This window comes from Strongylocentrotus purpuratus, unplaced genomic scaffold (genome assembly GCF_000002235.5).
Source record: "Strongylocentrotus purpuratus isolate Spur 01 unplaced genomic scaffold, Spur_5.0 spur5_scaffold_12, whole genome shotgun sequence".
NCBI lineage: Eukaryota > Metazoa > Echinodermata > Echinoidea > Camarodonta > Strongylocentrotidae > Strongylocentrotus > Strongylocentrotus purpuratus.
Genome location: NW_022145597.1, coordinates 23,207,019 through 23,228,664, shown reverse-complemented (window position 1 = coordinate 23,228,664; position 21,646 = coordinate 23,207,019). Strand labels below are relative to the sequence as shown.

Here is a 21,646-nt window from a genome sequence, read left to right as displayed (position 1 = left end):
AATATTGTCTTTTAGTTGCAAAAATTAACGAGGGTATTTTTATCGGGCACTATTTCAATGATAGAGAGAAATTATTATCTTTTTCAAAGTTTCAATATAAAGTTCGGCTTCTGATTGAAACTACGTAACTTTTTGGAATGTTTACATATATAAAGCCCATCACAAGAGGGCAGTAAATATCATGCGCGAACTTAGGTCACACTTTTTGACGGACGTCGGTAGTGGTAAGGCTTCCGATATTCTCGTCTTATCATTGATTTGAAGTAAATAAAGCCTTGGAATGTTATATAATCTGATTATATGATAAATTACGAATCTTATGACGTATGGAACATGATATATGTTGATCTGGATCTTTTGTAATGTGCAAGAAAAGAAAAATATCCGCGAACTTTGGTCACCCCTTCATACCGGTATCTATAAGAATTAATACAGCACTGAAATTTTTGCAAGTTGATAAGAAAAAAGTTTTGGCAGTCTATATAGTATTTGCTCTTGAAGGACCACCTCTACAGTTGTACATGTGAGACCCTACCAATAAAGATACATTTTATAATTTATAGATCAGCCAATATAGTTCTGGGTGAAGATTTTGCCTGTTAACTGTGCAATAAGCTGTAAAATACAGTCGACTGCAATGAATGGTCCAACCTCTCCCGTTGGAATGAAATCACATAATGATGAGTAATCGTTGAATCAACTCCTGCAGTTTCCTCGAAATGTCTCTTTGGTGAGATTGTGAGTCACATACACACAAAGCCCCTGGCCTTAGGCCCTTGCTCCTGAAGAGTGAACTACTGTATGTATCGCCTGATGCTTGGCTAGAAAAGATTGCCGTAATGATGAGATAAAACTGTATGCTGTTGTACATCTGATATTTTGTTTTAAATGCCATGTACTGTACCTACATTAATTATGTCATCATATTATCTTGTGTGTATTAACAGGCTTAGTGTGTATTGTTTTGTTTGTCATTCCCATACGCATTACACAGGGACCACTCTGTTCCATGAGACAACGGGTTAAGAATAAGATTATGCACCATTTTATCAGTTTCAAATTCACAAATGTTGGATGAACAACATTTGGGTGCAGACTGCAGAGTAATAAATCGAATGATAACATTTTCTACAAAAGTTACAATATTCAGAATACAAATTTTGTTTTAATGGAGAAAAACAATATCAGACATATTACAACAGTTTTCAAAATATTGCTCCCAGTCTGCACATTAAAAAAAAGGCTTAGAATCGAACGTACAGTGTATCACTACTTAACTTCGAAAAGCTAAGAAGCCTCTGGATTTTAGCAAAAAATAAAATCCACCATAGCCTACTGGTATACAGGACCAGGTACATGTACACACTGTACCCTAATAATAGACATCATCCCGTCCCGCAAAGTATGACTTGTTTAAACTTTGCATTTGGGGATTTTCATTTTGAGCTAAAGTAGGTTTTACTTGTCTGTCCTTCTGAGTTCTGACGTTTTCTCTAGCGACAATTGCTCTTGGCTTTATTCCATTGTATACTGTACATGTACTGTATATTATAAGTTTAGGGTTGCATTAGGGTTTTACATATATTACATGTTGGTTAGCCTAGAGTTAGGATTGGGGATTTGGGGTTTGATATTGTGATCCAGGGTTGAAATTATTTTAAGAATTTAGCTAGTTCAGGAAATTGACATGAAGCAATCGTCAAAAGAGCAATACAAAAAAAAAGGAAGAATAATGGGTAGGCAGGAATTCCATTTTTTATTTATTTAAAAGCGTTTTGTATGATTTTCAGGTACCGGTACATACATGTATATGTCTTACAATATGATGTACAGTGTATGTTTGTAATAATACATGTAGTATGGTAGTTTATATGTTCAGAAAAAAGGGTATATAAAACATGTACATGTTTGTTGGCCTAAACTTTACTGTTCAAATTATTGTTGCTAATTTGTTTGATTGATCGATTGAGTAACTGAATAGCTGATGAAAAATGCATTATTCCTGTCAAGTATAAACTTTTCACAAAATACATCAACCTACATGCACACTTTCTATGTTGACATTTGCACTTTACACCTCTGTGTACATGCATCTTTTGCAAGATTTATGGGTCGGATCAGCTGCGGAAAATGGCATGCCTCCTAAAATTAGGAAGGCTATAGGTTAGTCTGATGCGTAATCATTGCCAACATTATGGGACAGGTGAGAGTGGGCTTGCAAGCTAGTCTGTAGGTGCAAACCCTTGTCACATTAACGATGGTTACATGTCCATGGGGGTGTTTCACAAAGATCCTAAGTTGAACTTAAAGGCATCGTTTAACAATGTTAAATCTGAGATGCACGTCCCTACGTGTTATCAGTGTCTGTGATATGGTTTAATATTGAAGCCCTAAAGAAATCACTTCAAAATGATCAAGAAGTGCCTCAAAAAAGTAAAAAAATCTTGAATGACCGGTTTTACTAGACTCGTTTTCCTCAATAGACTGCAGTGTAATGAAAACCGTTAGGAAAATGCAAAATTTGGTTACGATATCCAATCATAAATATCTTGATAATCAGACAGACGATCGGCTTGTTAAAGTCATAGGGTTCCAGACTTTCCTAAAAGTCTATAAATATCATTGCAGCCTGAGCCAAATCCAGGATTTTTTTTCAGAATCTCAGACAAAGTTACCGGATCGCTTTAACAATTAGCATCTTTGAAAATATTTTGTAAAATATTTTGTAAAATTTATTTTAAAAGGCATAAAACGTTGATTCAAATCATTTATATGTTCTATTTCCAAGGAGATTTCATGTTCTTGATGTGGAATTTATGAAAAGTCTATATTTACTTGAATTTTTGCTTTTTAATATATTTCATTTTTAAAGCTACAAATGGCTCTCTATAATGTTTAAGTCCAACTTAGAGTTAAATTTTTCGGTGGTAAAAAGGTGCGTCTTATACGCGGAGATTTACGGTACCCCACCAAGGGGTTTTTGTACGTACATGATCAAAGCCTATTGAAATGTGCTTGAGTGTTAAAAAAAAGTCTGACTGGAGTCTAAGGCAGCCTGTCATCAATAAAGCCTGTCTGATGTATGATGCACGGTGGGTGGGTGGGGGTGTGAATATATTCAAAGGTGCTGTTTTCCTTAATAGCAGCCTTAGCAGGTCCATAAGGTAAAACTGCATGAAAATAAACGTTGCCTGAAAACATGCTGGAAAATGTGAAAAATTGTCCCGCTCAAGGGGTCAGGGAGGGGGAGGGGAGATGGGAGGGGGCACATCTTCACCTACAACTGTACAGTACATGTATTCTGCGCCACCAAGTTTTTTGAGCAATTATTACAAATAACCATTTTGGAATTGGAAAATATTTGAGTGTTATTATTCCTAGATTTTGAAGAGGAAAGTATGGAAATAAATTCCTCAATGGATTGACCAAAGTCACAGATTGTTTTTAAAGGAGAAAGATTAGAGTAGCCTAACTAGCCTTTCCTTTTTCGACACATTATTCAGCATTACAAATCTGGGACAGGATGTGCTGACCACAGCATGGAAGGGGTTAAGAATTTTAGAGAGATACCTGTTCTCAGCAGGGCTGGTTCTCAGAGGCCATCCAAAACAAAAAGTAGCCACTGTACATACATTGTTATAGACCAGTGGTCTTTCAAGACATGTTTCACAACAAATTTTCTAATACAACTGTAAGGGAGATGATCAGCCGACCAAGACCACTGTCCTAAATACAAATGACTTTTAAATCACTTTACTGGGAAGTGGTGAGTAAAGCCTAGTTTCTACATGTACATGATGATGCTGTAAACGGCCTAAAATAACCGCTACAAAATAAAATGACATACATGTACAACCAGGCATACCCAGTGCACTTTACTAATACATGTCTTGTTATACATAGAGCTTTTGCAGTAAATTGTATTCAGAAAATTTGCTCCAGCATGCATTGCAGTTAACCAATACAATCCTACATTTAACATTCTCCTACTCTACTGTACTAGGCTACTACCCTTCTAAATATATGCCCAATTAATCACAGGATGCTTCCAGCTTTCACCAACATCCTTTCCTTGTACCGGTAAACTCCTGCTGCTCTGTGACTGAGTGAGTTACTGTGACAAGTAAATGATTTGAAGATTTGGTCTCCATTTCAATCGAAATGTTTTTCTGCGGCGGCGGGCTCGGAAATAGACGAGCGGAATTGATATGAGTTACACAGGTTTGGACTCTTCGTCTTTGTGTTAATTGGCTTCATTGAGATGCAGTATGCAGAGCTCCCTCGCTCAGTGCACACACTTGCCGTCTCTATCTTCCGTCGATCGCTGCAGCATCTATCTCGATAAATGTTGATTCAATTTCCCATGTAGAATTCAGTTGACATTTTTGTGTAACCCCTTTAGCATTAGCCCATGCACTGGTTCATGTACAATTTAAAATGCTCTGTCAGTAGGTCTACAACATGTTGTTTGCAAAGCATGTGTTGGAATTTATTGTGGGCTTGTGTATCAGACCTGTATCTCTAGTATTGATTAATGTCTAGTCACACTATTTGTGACAAGTTTTCAAGTTTTAATAGAAATTATTCATGTAATTTCAGGGTCAGTAATTTAAAAAAATATACACCAGTTTACTTATTTATAAATTCAAATGTATGTTTTTTTCTTTTTCTGAAGACTTACACTGTACCTGTAGTGACGAGGTATTCAATTAAACCTGTCATTAATGAAAGAGCTACAATGCTTGGAATCCAGTCTGCATATTTCACTTGTTGGTATGTCAGGCAACCTCAGAAACGCTTTCAGTTTCAGTTTGTCAAAGAACAACTATTTTATTTAAACATATTTGTGGTTTATGCCCAGTAAATAAGATGCTCCCAGGAAGCATTAAATTTTAATTTTTTTAAAAACTATTTTGTTTTAAAGTATGCATACAATTTGAGTATATTTGTAAGCCAGTCTATTGGCATTACACTAGAACATCATACTGCCATTATGTTATTCTTCAGCTGTAATACAGTTGTATTTCAACAATACAGGCTTACATGTACATGTACATTCAGGCCTACATACTTGTCTACATATGTAATACATGTACATGTACATGTATTTATGCAAATCAAAATTGCTTTTGAAGTTCAGTATTGTGCGTATCCTGAGAAAACTTTTATTTAGTCGTACAGTACATGTAGTATGTTCATAACACTGTATAGTGGGTGTACATGTAGTATGTACGTGTAGGCCTATATCACAAGTCCATACAACTGTGTCACTGTCAGCCAAGTCTATTGTACATACCTGTACATGTTTGTACATTTGTCAGGCCAACAATATTGACAATAATGATTCAAAGGCATGTATTCTTCAGTGAGTCAAAACAAGCTTTGTGCATGAGTGTACTGCACCAGAAAGCTACATACATTTAGATCCTTCTCTTTTTCCTTGTTTGACCTCCAATCCATTTTGCAAAGTTTAGCCTACATGTACAGGGTAGTACAAATGTACACACTCAAGCACACACCCGTTTTATTTTCAAAATTTGTCTTGCATCCTACACTACAGTGTACATTGTATGTACATGAGGCGTGTCTGCACTATCTCGAGATTGCCAAATATCCAGCTATTTGAATTATCCCGATCGCAAACTATCCAGTTTATTTGCGTCTTCATTAGACCGAAGTAGCAAATTAGCTGGATAGTTGGTCGGGATAATATCCCAAGATATCTCGGTCTAGTTTGCGGTTTTCCGTGTTTACTCGAGGTCAGTGGTTGCGAGGTCAGCGCTGAGCGGTATAGATCGCATGTGCGAACCGGAAATCGTTGTGCATGATGGGATCGGGATAATTGACTCCGTACTTCGGTCTAATGAAGACGGTCGCAAACTATCCCGCTAGTTCGGAAATAGAAGGATATTTTGCAAACTAGACCGAGATATCTTGGGATATTATCCCGACCAACTATCCAGCTAATTTGCCACTTCGGTCTAATGAAGACGCAAATAGCTGGATAGTTTCGATCGGGATAGTTCAAAATAGCTGGATATTTGGCAATCTCGAGATAGTGCAGACACGCCTATTGTGGAGTATTGTAATAGTGCAGGCTTATTGCCCATGACCTCTGTTGACCCCATCAACTATCCCATTTTCAGACCAGACTCACATACTTTACATTCCACATTTAGCCTTGTGTGGGTGATTAACGCTTTTGCACATGTACAAAATCCAGCAGACTTATTTTAGGGACAACATACATGTACCCTGTATGGGTTTTTACAGAGTTGTTTTCCTTTTCTGGTAATTTAAGCATATATCATTTTCATTTTATAATCTTTTCAGTATATATACAAATCTGCTAAAGAATACAAGTTTTGACCATGATGAAACTAAAGAAAGTCTATAAAATAAAGTACTTATAAGGATACTGACGCAACCGAAACAGAAACAGAAATATACACTGTATAAATTATGCATGTACATGTACATGTACCTACACTGTACCCCCCCTCCCCCCCTCCCCCCTCCCCCCCCCCCCCCCTCCATTATAACAGAAACTGTACAATTGTGTCATATGAAGAAGTATAGTACATGTACACTGTACATAAACATAAGGACTATCCATGGGTGATAAGTCATGCCTCATGTAATTTATCAATGAAACAAGAAAAAGTAGCAACACAGCATTGCTATTTAAATGAACATATTGGCAATTTCTTGATGATTTTTGTTAGCGTAATTTACATCTACATTACCTTCAGACTTTCTTTTTTGTACACATTTTTAATTTTGTTTTTTCAAACTATGAAGAGTAGAAAATACAAATAATTGTTGCCAAATTGAGGAGGAAAACTGATTCACTGGTAGGCCTTTAAAAAACTCTGGACTACTTCCAGGCTTTGCCTAAATTTCATTCATGAAAGTGAATTGTTCAAAAATTTGGTGATTAAGAAGGGGTTTTTAAACCAAGGGTTTCAGTATGAGAATGATAAACTCAACCGTTAATGTTTTCAAATAAAATTGTCCAAGGCTTCGAAGGGATTGTTTTTGAAGCAATGAAGGACTAACTGTCTGGCATGAAACCTTGCAAGTCATATCCTGCATCCTGTCTAGCTAGATGGCAGGGAGGGGGCAAAAGTCATTGACCTACTTTGAACTGGGGGAAGGGGGGGGGGGGGTGTTGCTGGGAGGGTAGTACCCTGGTAAAGTGATGTTCTGCAGAACTCGGTGAAGTATCTCGAGAGAGATTCCCTATCATTTGCTCTGTACTATAAAAAAAAAAAATCTGAACTTTCTATTAATATTTTATTCCCCAAAGACCATTTTTCAATCATACATGCATCGTACAGTGTAGATATAATTATTGCAAATATTTGTTTATGTAATGTCTGTATGAATTATTAAACAAATCTATTCCCTCATAATAACTAAGAAAATGAAACTGTAAGGAATTTCTGTACATAAATGCAGGGCACATTGGAGAGGGTCTCGACTGTGTTTGATATATCGCACTTTGAAAAATTCATAACTTCCCTATTTTGAATGGGGTTTTGCTCAAACTTTCACTGACCTATTCCTCTCATTTTTCTGCTTCTATTAAAACCAACCAACAAATAATAGTAACATTGTCGTTTTTAAAACTTAAGATGACAGACAAATTTTCCCAACAGTCAAAACAGAAATCTGGCCATTACGGGTACATGATGTGTTGTTCTAGATTTCGAATGGTGAGTCAACACACCTTGTATTGCGTCTTATACAGGAAGATTTACAGGATGTGAAATTGAAAAGAAATAAAGATTGAAGAAAATGTTAAAGAATGAGTCTCTGGGGAGATTCCATGTCATTAAACATTCGATGAGGCTGAGATAAAATTTCAGTTCATTCTTCCAATACACATTGATTTATTATACTTAAAGTGTAGTCTTATACTGGTTTGTGACTAGATATTTTTGTCCATGTGACTGCAATATGAGCACGGTTTGTCGTACCACACACATTTGAAGTTCTGAGATTCTGACCCTTTAGTATAGGTCATGGTGTTCATATCATACACAAACAAAATCAGTACTTGATACGTAATAATTAACTAATTGTATTTATCAGCCATTCACATGTACAATCAACAGGTGAACTTTGACACAAGTACATGCAGCCTGGTTAAATAAAGCATTTCCAAGCTTCGCACTTTAGACAATCTACAGAATTTGTATGCACATACATTGTAGTAAGTTTCGACTAGTGGTGGAAAGGGATTGTTCCTTACCCATGTACGGTGTATGGTGTATGGTGTTTGCAGGGTACTTTAGTGCAGGATCGAAGTGATTAAGTCATGTCTCAGTCAAGTTATGAGGATGATATTGATGCGGTAGATACGACCATCACACTGAAACGTAAGTTTAGAGAGAAGTTTGTTGATGTTAAGAGGCCTTATTTACATATACACCCTGTATAAACATGAACCATTTTAATATATGCAGTATTTAAAAAAAAAGATAAAGCTTGTATCAAAATAAGATCTTTTTAATGTATTTATAATAAAAATAATAATATGGATATTTATATAGTGCTGGTATCCGTCAGGCTTTACACATATTACCCTGGTCATAGCCGAGGTGCCAAAGTAACTAGCGCTCAAGCATATCAGGTACCCATTTACACCTGGGTGGAGAGTGGCAAATGTAGATTATCGTCTTGCCAAAGGACAATAGTGTCGCGGCGGGACTTGAACCCGTACCTCGTGATCTGCAGTCGGGTGACTTATCCACTAGACCATAACGCCTCTACCTTTTTATGCTCAGAAATTGATAGTAACTAAAAAAAAAGTAGCAACTTGTAACAATGGAAAAAGGCCCCTCGTCACCACAAAGTCTAAGTGTTCTAAATTATCAGTTAGTTGTAAGATACATAGGTGTGAAATGCATATTTGCATAGCTGGATTTGGGCTGGGGTCTATACATGTACGTGTGTATCAAAAAATGATTGTCAAGTCATCTTTGGGGTTGGAATTGATTGTGGGCCTCATTGATTGTGTTAGATGTCTTTTATTTTGATTTTGTTAGGCATTCTTCTTTCACCGTGCCTCAAAATTACTGGGGTCTGTTGAATATGGACCCCAAATTTTGAAATTTGAATAGGGGTCCCCTTCCCTTCATGCAGACAGACCATAAATATATCTACACTGTACTCTGTATCTGCCGGTTCTGCCCCTTCTGATAAAGGGTCAGTGTGGAGCTGTTTTAAGACTTTTCATGGTCTTAGGATTCACAATGTATTTATTCATTGATATTTGACTTTTAATCTTTTTTTTCTTTCTATTGATTAAACTGTGTTGAGAATCCAAGTCAAGAGTTTTTTGCATGGGCTGTATTTTGTGAAAGCACTCCATTTCTAGGGCAGATTGTTTACATCTCTTGACCCATTTTATAGTTGTACATGTACTTTTTTCCCCAATCTTATGGACATTTTTAATCACACTGATTTTTTCTTCTTCTTTTATCCTCCCCCCTCCTCATCTCTCTCTCTCTCTCTCCTTCCCTCTCTCTCTCTCTCTCTCCTTCCCTCTCTCTCTCCCTCTCTCTCCTGCTTTCTCCCAACCCTTCAGAAGCCTCCAGGGCTTTGGAGCTCCTGGAGGAGTACCACTCCAAGCTGACTGCTACGGGGGACCGTCCTCTCCGCAACGCCATCGAACGTGTCATCCGCATCTTCAAAAGCCGCCTCTTTCAAGCTCTACTTGGTGAGTTCCAACTTCCCATGCACCCCTCCATAGCTCAGAGCAGTCATTGTACAGTCAAGCAGTGATTGACATTTACATATTTTTGATCTCCTGTTTGAGTGATAAGTGTTTGTGAATGTACGATTTAAAGGAAAAATTGGAATGTTAGGATTTACAATGTAACTTGTAAGATTGCATTTTCATCCATGAAGTTCTTTTTTGGTCAATATTGTGCCACTGTTAGAGCATGTACTCTATACATGTAGTACACTTTGCTGGACCCCACCCATCTCCCTAATTAGACCAAGTGGTGCAGAAAACTTTGAAAATCAAAATGATGCCTGTTTTTAGAGCCAGACGCAGTGGTGTAGCTTTAGGGCAATGGGGGCACCGGGTTGGGGGGGGGGGTTCGGGCGGTTAAGAAATGGGGTAAAAAATAACAGAAAGGAAAATTGAGCAATAAAAAGTAGAATGGGAAAAGGAAAAGAATTGAAGATGCCTGGACCATGCACCTCCCACAATCTTTGGCTCATAATTTCTGTAAAACAGCTCCCCCCCCCCCCCCCCTCAAGATTAAAAAAACGTTCCAATTCCCTGTCAATGCATTGACTCACACTACGCCTTTAATAATAATAATAGTTCGTCCTAATATAGCGCATTTCAGGACCCCAGGCCCTCTCAATGCGCTTTACAGATATACATGTATATTATTACCCCTGTCATCGGATTCATGCTCTTAATATGCTCATTAGTTATCATTGAGGATTGCTTTACTTAATAACGATACAATATTGCCCTATCCATGGTAATTTTATTTGGAAGAGAGAAAAATTGTTATCGTAAAACATCAGAATCCTGAAAGACTGACTACCGCAATCTCCCAGACGTGTCTCTTTTACGAACCATTCACATTTCTTTAGAGTCACCCGTCTCATCGCCTTCATCCGTAACCAAATTTGACTGGCTATCAAGTCTAATTTCACCTTTCATTCATCAAGTATTTGCAATGCAATTCTAAAGCCCAATTAAAAATGTATTTGCAGCTAGCAGAGCCGGAGGTGAAGGGCCTTTCAGACGAATTCCTCAATTTGATTTCAGTCAGTGAAATGTAGTTTTTCCCGCACATGGGAGTGCTCTTTTTGAGATTCAGTACGGGAGTTTTTATTTTTCTTACAATCCTTGATATTTATTTATTGTTTGTGTGTTTTAAATACCGGAGCTCTTTTTCTTTCTTTTTTTAAAGCTCCTTTGTAAAGCTCCTTTGTAAAGCTTACCAGGCCTATATTGTTTACTGCTCTCTTGTATTTATTTTGCTGATTTCACTCATGTTTAGAGGGGACAGGAACAGAAATAATATATAATTAAGGGTTTCAGATATTAACGAGTGAATTTGGGGGGTTTGTTTGTGTTTTGTCCCCATCCCTTCCCCTGTTCTACCGTTGTGCTGTAGTGTAATATATTGTTACTGCTCCTTCTTTTTTGAAATTGTTATTTAGGCATTTTTCTTTGAAATATTGAGCTGCAGGTAGATTGAAAGTGCTTGCATTTCCAGCTTGTTTCATGAAAGGGTGAAACGTTCAATTTCACATTTCAGTGTATCTTGCTTCTAAGATCATTGTATGATGTTCTTGTACATATACATTCATGTTCTTGGGTACATATTTCTATTTTTCAATTTTGTGAACATGTTTACATTATTTCATAACTATTTGGTGAAAATTCCTATTTCATATATACTGTAGGTGCTGCCTACATGTACATTGCAATTTTTTTTTTTTTTTGGGGGGGGGGGGTGGAGGGGGCTGCTTTTCAGCCTTTTAATACTTGTCCATTGCGTTGAATGATTTAAAATCACTCCTTTTTTTTAACTTTTCAATTTTTTTAATATTTTTATTTGACTTGCACATACATGTACCTGTTTTTTCCCCTCCTGAATCCATACATGTGGAGAAGATGCCCCAATCCAAAACACACATGTTTTGGCGTGATTGAGACTGGTATTTCATCCTCGATCTCACTTGTGCCACAGGTCTGTTTGCCTTTGAAAGTGATGACATGTTTCCTAACAAAAGGCCGAGAGGTGTTACCATTCTTCTGTTCGGGGTTTGTTGCAGTCGGAGAATGGTATAAGCTGCGTGTGTCAACACCCCAACAACGGGAAGTGACAATAGAATAAAGAACTTATCCCCTCCAAAGGAATTTTCCAGGATTCAGTTTGGCGCTTGTTCTTACAGCTTGTTTTGGTCCTAGGGCCGCTTGTGCAGTGTAAGAAATAAAGTCCTTCTATTGCGGGCTTCTTTCACATGTAAGGTACATGCTGCTCTGAACTTTGCTGTTCATTTGGTGTCTGGTCAGTTGTTAAACATTAAAACCAATGACAGAAAAAAATTTACAAGTAGAAACAGGGGCTAATTTTAAATTACAAATTTTTATTTTATTTTTATTTATAAGTTATTTTACCACAATTTCATTTTATAATCTCCTACAACCAGGGCTAGCTAGACTATCTATGGAAAAAACAAATGTTTATTTGTTGTTATTCATGAAAAAAAGAGCATGCTTTTGAATTTACATGGACAAAATACAAACTCCCAAAGTAAACATTTTGTTGAAACAAATAGAAAAACAGATTTGATTTGCTAATTTACATGGACAAAATACAAACTCCCAAAGTAAACATTTTGTTGAAATAGAAAAACAGATTTGATTTGCTAAACAGACCCCCCCCCCCCCCACCCCCTCCCCCTACCCCCCCCCCCCCACACACACACATACTTTCACAACATCAATAACCTTTATCCCACCTACATGTACTGTACGTGTAGGTCTCTGATTTTTGTGATTGGCTCCAATTTAGTCTTTAAAGTTAGTCCCCAGACTGTATTCACACAATAAAGTTAATTGACTTAAGTTAATAAACATGTAATCGACTTTGTGCTAGGAGCCGTTTCACACCTCTTATTTTATACTTTTGTACTTTTGATCTTTAGCTCTTCAATTCACCTGTATTGTACCTCATAGCTCTTGAAATGACTGTGGTTTTGGGTTTTGTATAGTGCTGAAGGTCTTTTCTTATTGAGGAGAGTTTATAAATAGGTTTTATTGATGAGTTTTTAGGTAGGATTAACTGAGATTGAGCCTACTTTAGATATTGATTTTTCAGAACTCATCTTTGTTCCCTTACAAGCTGACATGTTTACATTCAAGTTTATGCATAGTCTCTATAACTCTGTAAAGGAACAACACATGTAAAGGGGATTATAGGATGAGTTACAGTTATTTTCTTTGCCCTTTATTGTTTGAAACTAGATTTTAAAGCTGTGGTTTACTGCTAAATCAATACTCCATACAAAGGAGATTCATGAGGAGTTCCTTTTGACTAAATGCTTTTTAAGTGCAGATCCTGCTAGCATTTGGTTTTGTGTGTTTGTTTCCTTGCTTGGTAATTTGTTTGTTTTTAATACTTCTCTGGTATGTTGTCAAGATGCATTTAAATGTACAATGAATAATAGTTTTAGAGAGAGATACATGTAATGTACATGTAATTCTTTGCTTTTCATATCAAAGAAATCACAAAATATGTTGAATGTATTTTACCAGTCAAATAGAGGCTACTCATCACATTGAAATGCATCGATGATGTGGTTAATGAAAGTAAATATTGACATGATACAGTCGAGTTCTATTTCAGCGGATACAATCGTAGATAGAAATATCAAGTTCTGAATCTGATCTAATCTTTGAAGGAGATCCATCTCTCTAGACTTTGTACTTTTTTTCCCTATTTACATAAAGTGCTCTCAGAAGAGTACACAATTGGAAAATAATATTCAGCTCTTTAAATGTAATGTACACAATGAAGTATTGCATACGAACGCCATGCTACATGTAAGTACTAGTAAAAAAAAAAAAGAAGATGTGTGCATTTACTTTAAATGTTCATAAACTTTTCAAGTGGTTCAGAATCGCAAAAGTTTCATGCGCCTTAAAAAGATTGAATTACAACTACTGTAACACTACACTGAATTCTTGGAATTCAAGAAATTTCTTGCTGTGAAAATGATGATTGCAAAAGTTTCATATTGCAAATGTTTCTGTTTTTGTACAGACAGGACATGTATACATGTATGTACCTGTTGCAGTCTTTCAGAGCATTAAAATGCACAATGTTTTGTAAGAATGTGTAAATGAATTAGAAACTTCAGATGTATGCCGATTATATTTTATCACCATTTAGCCACCTGTCAAAACATTACGGTATCAATGATGATGTTCTGTGGTGATGTTTATGCTTTAGGCCTACGTATTCATATTTTATGTACAGCTCTTAGTCTAAATTTTGAATGTAGAATACATTATTCCTTGTCACGCTGTGTATGGAATGCCTTAGTGATGTTAAAAGGATTATCAAATAATCATTTTCATCTCGTGAGGATAGCTATGTAAATTTAATGAAGTAATATAATGCCTCACCGACTACAGAGTGCAGTTGATGTGTAATAGCAAGTTGATATTACCCCAGTACTTAAACATTTAACATATTATAGGCGTTGAGCTGTGTAATGCATTATAAATGAAGCTCTGTGACATATTAAAAAAAATATGCCCTGTAATTTTCATCGTGGGTGGGGGAGGGGGGCAAAAACAACTACATGTACTTTGCTAGTTCATGTAATAAGCATGCACAGCTTTTGCTTTTTTTACCTTGAACTTTAGTTTAGCTGTGTCCGCATAATATTTGCAGCAATTTTAATTGATACAGTAGATTGATGACTTACTTAAACCTGATTGTAAAGAAAGCGAGTAAAGACTAGGTATTCAGCAGGGGGAGGAGGGGGGGGGGGGGGCTACATGAATGGTTGAGATCCTATCCAAGGGAATCGATAATTGCCCCACCAAAGGGCTCTACCATGTTGATTTGGTTTGAACCTAGAACCTTCCAGTAACAAATGTATGTGAGCACTGCTCTATCACTGAGCCATCATGCTTATGTATGCAACAGAAAGCCCTAGATGTTGAATAATGCTGTATTTGGCTGAGAACCTCCAGGCTCCATGTACAGTAAGTACTGTATGGATGCACCTGTATTGTGTGACTTTTGCAGGTAGGGGCCCCTGGAGAATATGTCAAGATTAAAAAAACAAGCAAATTATTCGTAAATTTGAAACATACACTGTACATACACTGGTCTTATGCGATTCACGAATTTCTAGTATTACAAATGTACTGTAGTCAGGGTTCTTTGCTGGATGTATTCTAAAATACCTATTGCTCAATGAAAACTGGATGTGCAGCTTTCCAGAAGCGCAGGTGAGGGTGTGAATGTACACTGTAGTAATACTGTAATATGTTGGTGTGTTACTGCAATTTTTTAAGTGCTGCTACATAAGTGGTAACCAAGAAAATTAAGGATGCATTTCGATGTTGGTAATTTCAGGTTTTGAATTATGAACAGAGCTATAGAGTCCACACATGTTCAGACTCATACAGTATGTGTAAGTGGAGATATTAGAAAAGCCCTGTATACACTTGTACATGTAGATTGGTTTAATTGTGGGGATTGGTTAATTATTTTTCCAGTAGCTTATAAACAAGTTATCAGTAACTATGTCCACGTGATCAACACATGTACAAAACAATTAAACAGACAAAAAGTGAATAACGCAAACCATAAGCTCGACTGCAGCTGAAGACAACTGCATTTCAATTTTTTTAAAGAAGTATGTACTGTATGTTTAATGGTATGTACACTGTACCTACATCCATGGATCTTTAATACTAATTGGGACTACCGATATGGCATTCTCAAGCTGGCAAATGAAGGTTATTTTCTGCTTGGGACAAAATATACATTCAATGTAATTGGCATGGTTGGTGTTAATTGATATCCAATTGGACATTTAGGTAGCTTGGGACATACATGTACAGTACACGGTATGCATGTCATCTGTTGAGAGCAAAAAGGGTATTAATTCTTTCTAAAAAGACATGTATATTAGTTAATGCCCTTTTTGCACCAAACAGACATGCATTGGCCAAATAGCAACAGGTATAGAGACTGCATGCACTCTTCTACATACGTATATTACACTGTGTGTTAATGCATAAGCACTGTCTGTATGTCAAGATTGGCGTAGTGGTGGCAGAATGCATCGATTTTTCCTTCCATGCTAAATGAGTAGCCCAAAGGCTGAATAAATCTTTTCCTTTCTTTGTCAGTCCTGGGTTTGGGCAAAGATCCTCGGCAGCTTTCTTTAGATGTATAGTACAGTCTGTGCATCGTTTGTAATTGTATGTATCTAGTTTTGTATCTACCTTGGTGTATGATGGTCAGAGAGAGAGAGAGAGAGAGAGAGAGAGAGAGAGAGAGAGATAGCGGGGTGGGGAGAGGGAGAGGGGGAGTAAGAGATGGGGGAGAGAGGGAGAGAGAGAGAGATGGGGGGGGGGGGAGATGGGGGGAGAGAGAGGAGGGAGATGAGGGGTGAGACAGAGGGAGAAGGGACAATGTATTGAAGGAGAGAAAATATACAGAGAGAGAGAGAGAGAGAGAGTGATAGATAAATAGATCTATAGGAAGAGGGGAAGGGGAAGGGCAAATATAGATGGAGAGAGAGAGAGAGAGAGAGAGAGAGGGAGAGAGAGGTAGGAGGGGGTATGGGTGACACACTTCCACACATACACACACACACACACACACACACACACACAATATACTGGCATAGAGAGAGAGAGAGAGAGAGAGAAGGAAAGAAAAGAAAGAAAACTCAAAGGGAGAAAGTAGTGGAAACTTACCCAATGGTGAGCAGAGAATAGAATAGATGCTGATCAATAGCTTTGAGCTTCAAGGCAACCATTCTACAAGGTCACTAGGATGACTGATGATGATTGCGTCTGAATCATCACAGCTAGCATAGCTAGAGACCATTGTGTGTTGCCTGCCTCCACATTCACAAATACCAAATGAGTTATTACATTCTTCAATCATTTTTGGCTGCTTTGGCAAGAAGTTAAAACGTATTTGTTTTCCATCTGCTTGTATAGTATACATTTTCTAACCTATTATAAAAATAACCTTTAAAATTAACACCACATACAAATTAAATTCTTTGATATTTTATATTTTTTTGAATTTTTGATATCTATTTATGATATCTTTTCATAATTTTGCTGAAAATGAAAGTGATTTAATTTTGCTTGAATAAGGTATATCGGTGAAAATATAATTTAAATGTCAGAAATTTTCATCCCAAAATCATATTTATTCTGTTAAAGGAAATAATTTGAGTCATTTATGGTCCTTCGCCTTCCATTAGTATGCATTCATATATTTCCATAGAATTTCCTTGATATTGAAAAAATCATTAGAAATGATATGAGGTATTTCTCTTGAGACTTGATAACAAGATGTGTAAAAAACTTTTAGGGGATTATTTATATTCAAACTGCCAAGAAATCTGGCAAAAGTTTGTGATGAAATTGTAGGGTATATCCTGTGACTGGAAGGGCTGTCAATGTGAGAATTGAAAACAGATATTTGATTTGAAAGTTGTAGAGGTGAATTTGATGTTTACAGAGACGCATATAAAATGCAGTATATGCTAGTATCGTACATGTATTCAATGTGGAGTTGGAATCGCTACTGTGCTTCCCTTAATCACACGTTGAACCGTGTGTGTTAGGGGTACATGCAGTTCACCGCACCAGCATGTATTTATATCGTTGAGGAAGGAATTACTAATTCGGCTAGCATCGTTGACTGGCGTTCGCTGTGCGAGACGGCACGTGTGCTGTTGCTTGCATGCCCAATAGAGGATGCACCTCTCTGATTTTCTTTTAAAGGCTGTCTGTACTAGTTTGGCTAGGAGGGATTAGACCACCCAGGAAGGTCACTGACAGGTGGCTATCTCATCAACTCAGCTCTCAATTAACATAAGAAAAAGAGGATCATGGGGGACCAATGGTCACCGATTAGGAATTGTTTTCTATATAGAGAGAGCAAGTAGTACAAGTACATAGTACAATGGGCCTTTAAATTGCTTTATTGATGCGTCAGTTTTTCCTCTTTGAACATTTTAGTTTCTGTTGTTCATATATAAAGTCTCTGGTATTAAACTGGTGTGTTTATATCATATGTGTAAATCTCAAAAATAAAAAGGCAAATTGATACAAGTTGGGCACTACTTGTATCATAGGGCCTGTCTAATGCTGAGCATTATGTTAGATACAATGTACATGTAACTTAGATTTTCCATATCTTCTAACATGTCATTGCTATAAATGAGTATGTGCAATATTCAACAAGTTATTTGGAGAATTTAAACTACAAACTGAGAATCTATTTTTGGCGGTACATTCTTTATCATGTACATGTACAGGTCAACATTGTATATGTTTTTATTTACATTGTACAATTACACATGAAGAATACAACAATCATTTGTAGAACTTTATTCTTATCTAATGATTTATGCCAAGATCACTTTCCTGGCTAGAATTTTATTTGTTTGTTTATTTATTTGTTTACTTTTATTTAGTTATTAATTAATTAATTTATTCTATTTATTTTTCGATTCATTAATTCATCTTAGTACACTTTTTATCAGGCCTGCAGTGTACGTTGTACATTTGGGTTTTTACATGAACATATACTGTACATGAAACGTACAGCATTGGTAGAATGTTACAAGCATTTGCCATTATCACTTTCCAGGCTAGAATTTGATTTTTGGGAGTTAGACAAGATGCGATTTGTGAAGTCATGCTTAGAAATCAAGATGGCTGCCATGATCATCGATGTAGAAAGCACAGGAGTTCACTCAGAAGGTCTGTTCTCATTAGCCTGAGTTTTCAAGCAAGCCTCCTAGCCTAATTCAAAGTCATGTGCTGTGTTGACACACCACCGTGTAGTTCAAATGAATGCCTTCCCCAACTTGTAGTTTAGACATCTCAGTACTCATTAGGCCTGTCTTCATCAGCTTGAGTTTGCCAAATAACCCGCTAGTAAAACTATCCCAAATTATCCAGCTAGTTTGCATCCTCATCAGCCCGTAGTTGCAATTAGCGGGATATTTGGTCGAGAAAATATCAAGAGAAATTTTGGTCTTGTTTCCAAAATATCCCGCTTTTGGGGAAATACAGTCTAATCTATACGCCCGTCCAAGCTAGATGTGATGAGCATATCGGTCTGGTGAAAATGCAATTTCGAGATTCAGGATAATATCCAGAGTCTGAAAATAGCAGGTTATTTGGCAAACTCGAGCTGATGAGGACAGGCCTATTGTTTCTTTCCCAAGTGAACCCTCGTTGTTGCTAGTGGATCGCTGTTTATCACTATGACGTTTCGCAAACTTACAGTTGAAAGATGCCAGTCTCGTGTGAACCTGTACAATGTAGCTGAACTCTCAACCGTGCGCTTGCTTGGGCTAATGAGAATGCACCTTTATAAGCATACATCATGTATGCCTCACTGATGTTTCCTCATGAATAACTTCCTGGAGAGCAGGTTGAGAAAGGTCATCATTTTTCGCATCTTATCAAAGACGTAGATCTTAGGACACCCCCTCGAAAATAGATACAAGACAAAATCAAAAAGGAACGAATAGCAAAGTACATTTACATTGATCTTAGAGTTTAGAATATACTGTGATTAAGATGGTAAAGATGCCAATTCTTTTGTGTAAAGGATAAGTGTTTCATCAGTTCTTGCAAAATGAATAAGGAAAGAAAAGCAGTGTCTGCTGTTTAATTCAACTGTACATTGTGTAGAAATGATTCTAGAATACAAGACAGACTTATGATTACAATCAAGGGCCAGAATAACTAGAGTGGTGTTACCTACAGTAGTTGTAATGACGCCCTTCTGGCCCTGATCACTGTTCTGTATAACAACATACATGTCATACAGCCTTTTCACACACAGCTAAAATTCATCATATCTAGAGATGATTTGTATAAACATGTTTAAAGAGAAGGTTGAGTTCTGGGAAGAGGTGAAAAATAATTTGTGAGCATTACTCATTCTTATTATGCAAGTGTGGGAGAACATCAGTTAAGACATGTTCCCTGAAAAGCATGGCTCTTCAAATGCCTTCATATTCTAAATATGCATGTTATATCGTAAAAATCGGGGGCCGGCTTTTTACGCCACGTGTTCGTGTAGTCCCATATACATCTTTCTGTGCAAGTGTTTGTAACTTTACCAAGACTTGCCAAATTTCTTATCATTTTGATGATTCCAGAACCTTGCAATACACACAAATTCTTATATGCTAGATGATCAACCTTTTCTGGTCGGTTCCACACCGTTTCTTTCACAATGCAATCGCATGACCAGAACTCAACTTCATCTTTAACTCAACAGTTTTGTACACCTTTAAAGAAAATTTTCCCTGTGTGAACATCGTTTATACGATGTTCGGATAGATACGAAGTCGCGATTCATACACCTCTCAAAGCAGGCTGCAGATACAAAGTTTGTATCTAGAGAGCTTGACATTTTGTGTGTGAACGGTTTAAACTGGATAGAACGTGTGCTTTGTTTGATATGACCTGACCTTCAATGTGCAATGGCACTACTGCGCATTTTAAGAGCAGTAGTTAATCATGAAACAATTAACGATCGCACAGATATTTCTGTTTGTGAATGATGTCGTATGTACAGCTGATTAGTTTAAAACCCTTTAAACTAATCATGTTTATAGAATTTAGCTGTGTGTGAAAAGGCTGATAGAAGATTATAACAAATTGCATATCTCCATATTCTACATTATAAGTGTACAGCATGCTTCAATACATGGGTACATGTACATTAAAAAAATACATCTTCTGTGTACCATGTGTACATAGAATTCTGACTCGTGGGCCCACAGGCAGTGCACTACATTACATGCTACAAACATCCATTAGGCATAGACGAACAGGCCCGATTGCAGCCAATTAGACCGCATATTGTTTTCACCGAATGCTTGTGAGTGGAAAGTTGAAATCGGAGGTCAAGTTCAGTGTTGAATTGCAGGCTCCGCCCCCAGAGGTCATCCAAGAAAGAATGTTGTTAGACCCGAAGTATTTCCAAGCCCAAGCAATGATTGTGTAGGGTAGGCTTGTTAATTGTTAATTACTGTTAAGTTTCTTTGTATCTTATAAACTGAAAACTAGAAGGATGAAATAACTGAGATGTAGATATCGACATTTATCAATTTTGTTTTGATCGTTCATGATATTCGACCTGTTTAAAAAAGTGGAAGGCTTAGATTTAATTGTAGCTTCTCATTCGAGGCGTTATAACAAACAGAGGTGAAAGTAATACCAGGGGGGTGTTTCATAAAGCTGTTCCTAAAGTTACGCATGACTTTACGAACGACTTGTATATATGAAAAGCCAAATGGGATGCTCAATCATTATTGATTATTATTTATTAAGTTGAACTGTGCAGATGTAGATTAACATTCTTATTATAACAACCATTTTTAATGCAAAGTATATTTTTTGCCATAATTTAATCGAGGTTATTGGAAATATCAGAAAAAACTTTGGGCATCCTATCTGGCACTTCATAATACAAGTCGTTCGTAAAGTCATGAGTAACTTTACAAACTCTTTATGAAACACCCCCCAGGATCATATTTCTTCCTTACTGTTACTACTGAGAGTCAGATGGGTGTTACATGTAGCTCTACACTATATACATGTGAATGTTCTTCTAGCTCTCAACAGACATTAAGCCTACAATTTGTTTTACTCGTCTTTGATTTAGCACTGTACATGTATGTTTGTCTGCCATAGCTCACTAGCTTAATACATGGGGTACCTTTCAACAACCTTTTTATGAAGTAATGTCGATAAATGTTAACATGTTAAAGATAAACTTTAGTACTGGTAATGTGATTGCATTGTGAAAGAAAAGGTGTGGAAAGGATCAGAAACGGTTGATCATGTAGCATG

General features: G+C 36.9%; 1 protein-coding gene across 1 annotated transcript in view; it reads left to right on the top strand.

Moving 5' to 3' along the window:
* Positions 1-21,646, top strand: part of LOC115922714 (disks large 1 tumor suppressor protein-like) — a 48,025-nt gene that overhangs the window by 1,312 nt on the left and 25,067 nt on the right. Inside the window, exon 2 of the mRNA XM_030982150.1 lies at positions 9,596-9,727. Within this exon, the coding sequence (XP_030838010.1) occupies positions 9,596-9,727 (132 nt within the window). The remainder of the gene's footprint in view (positions 1-9,595; positions 9,728-21,646) is intronic.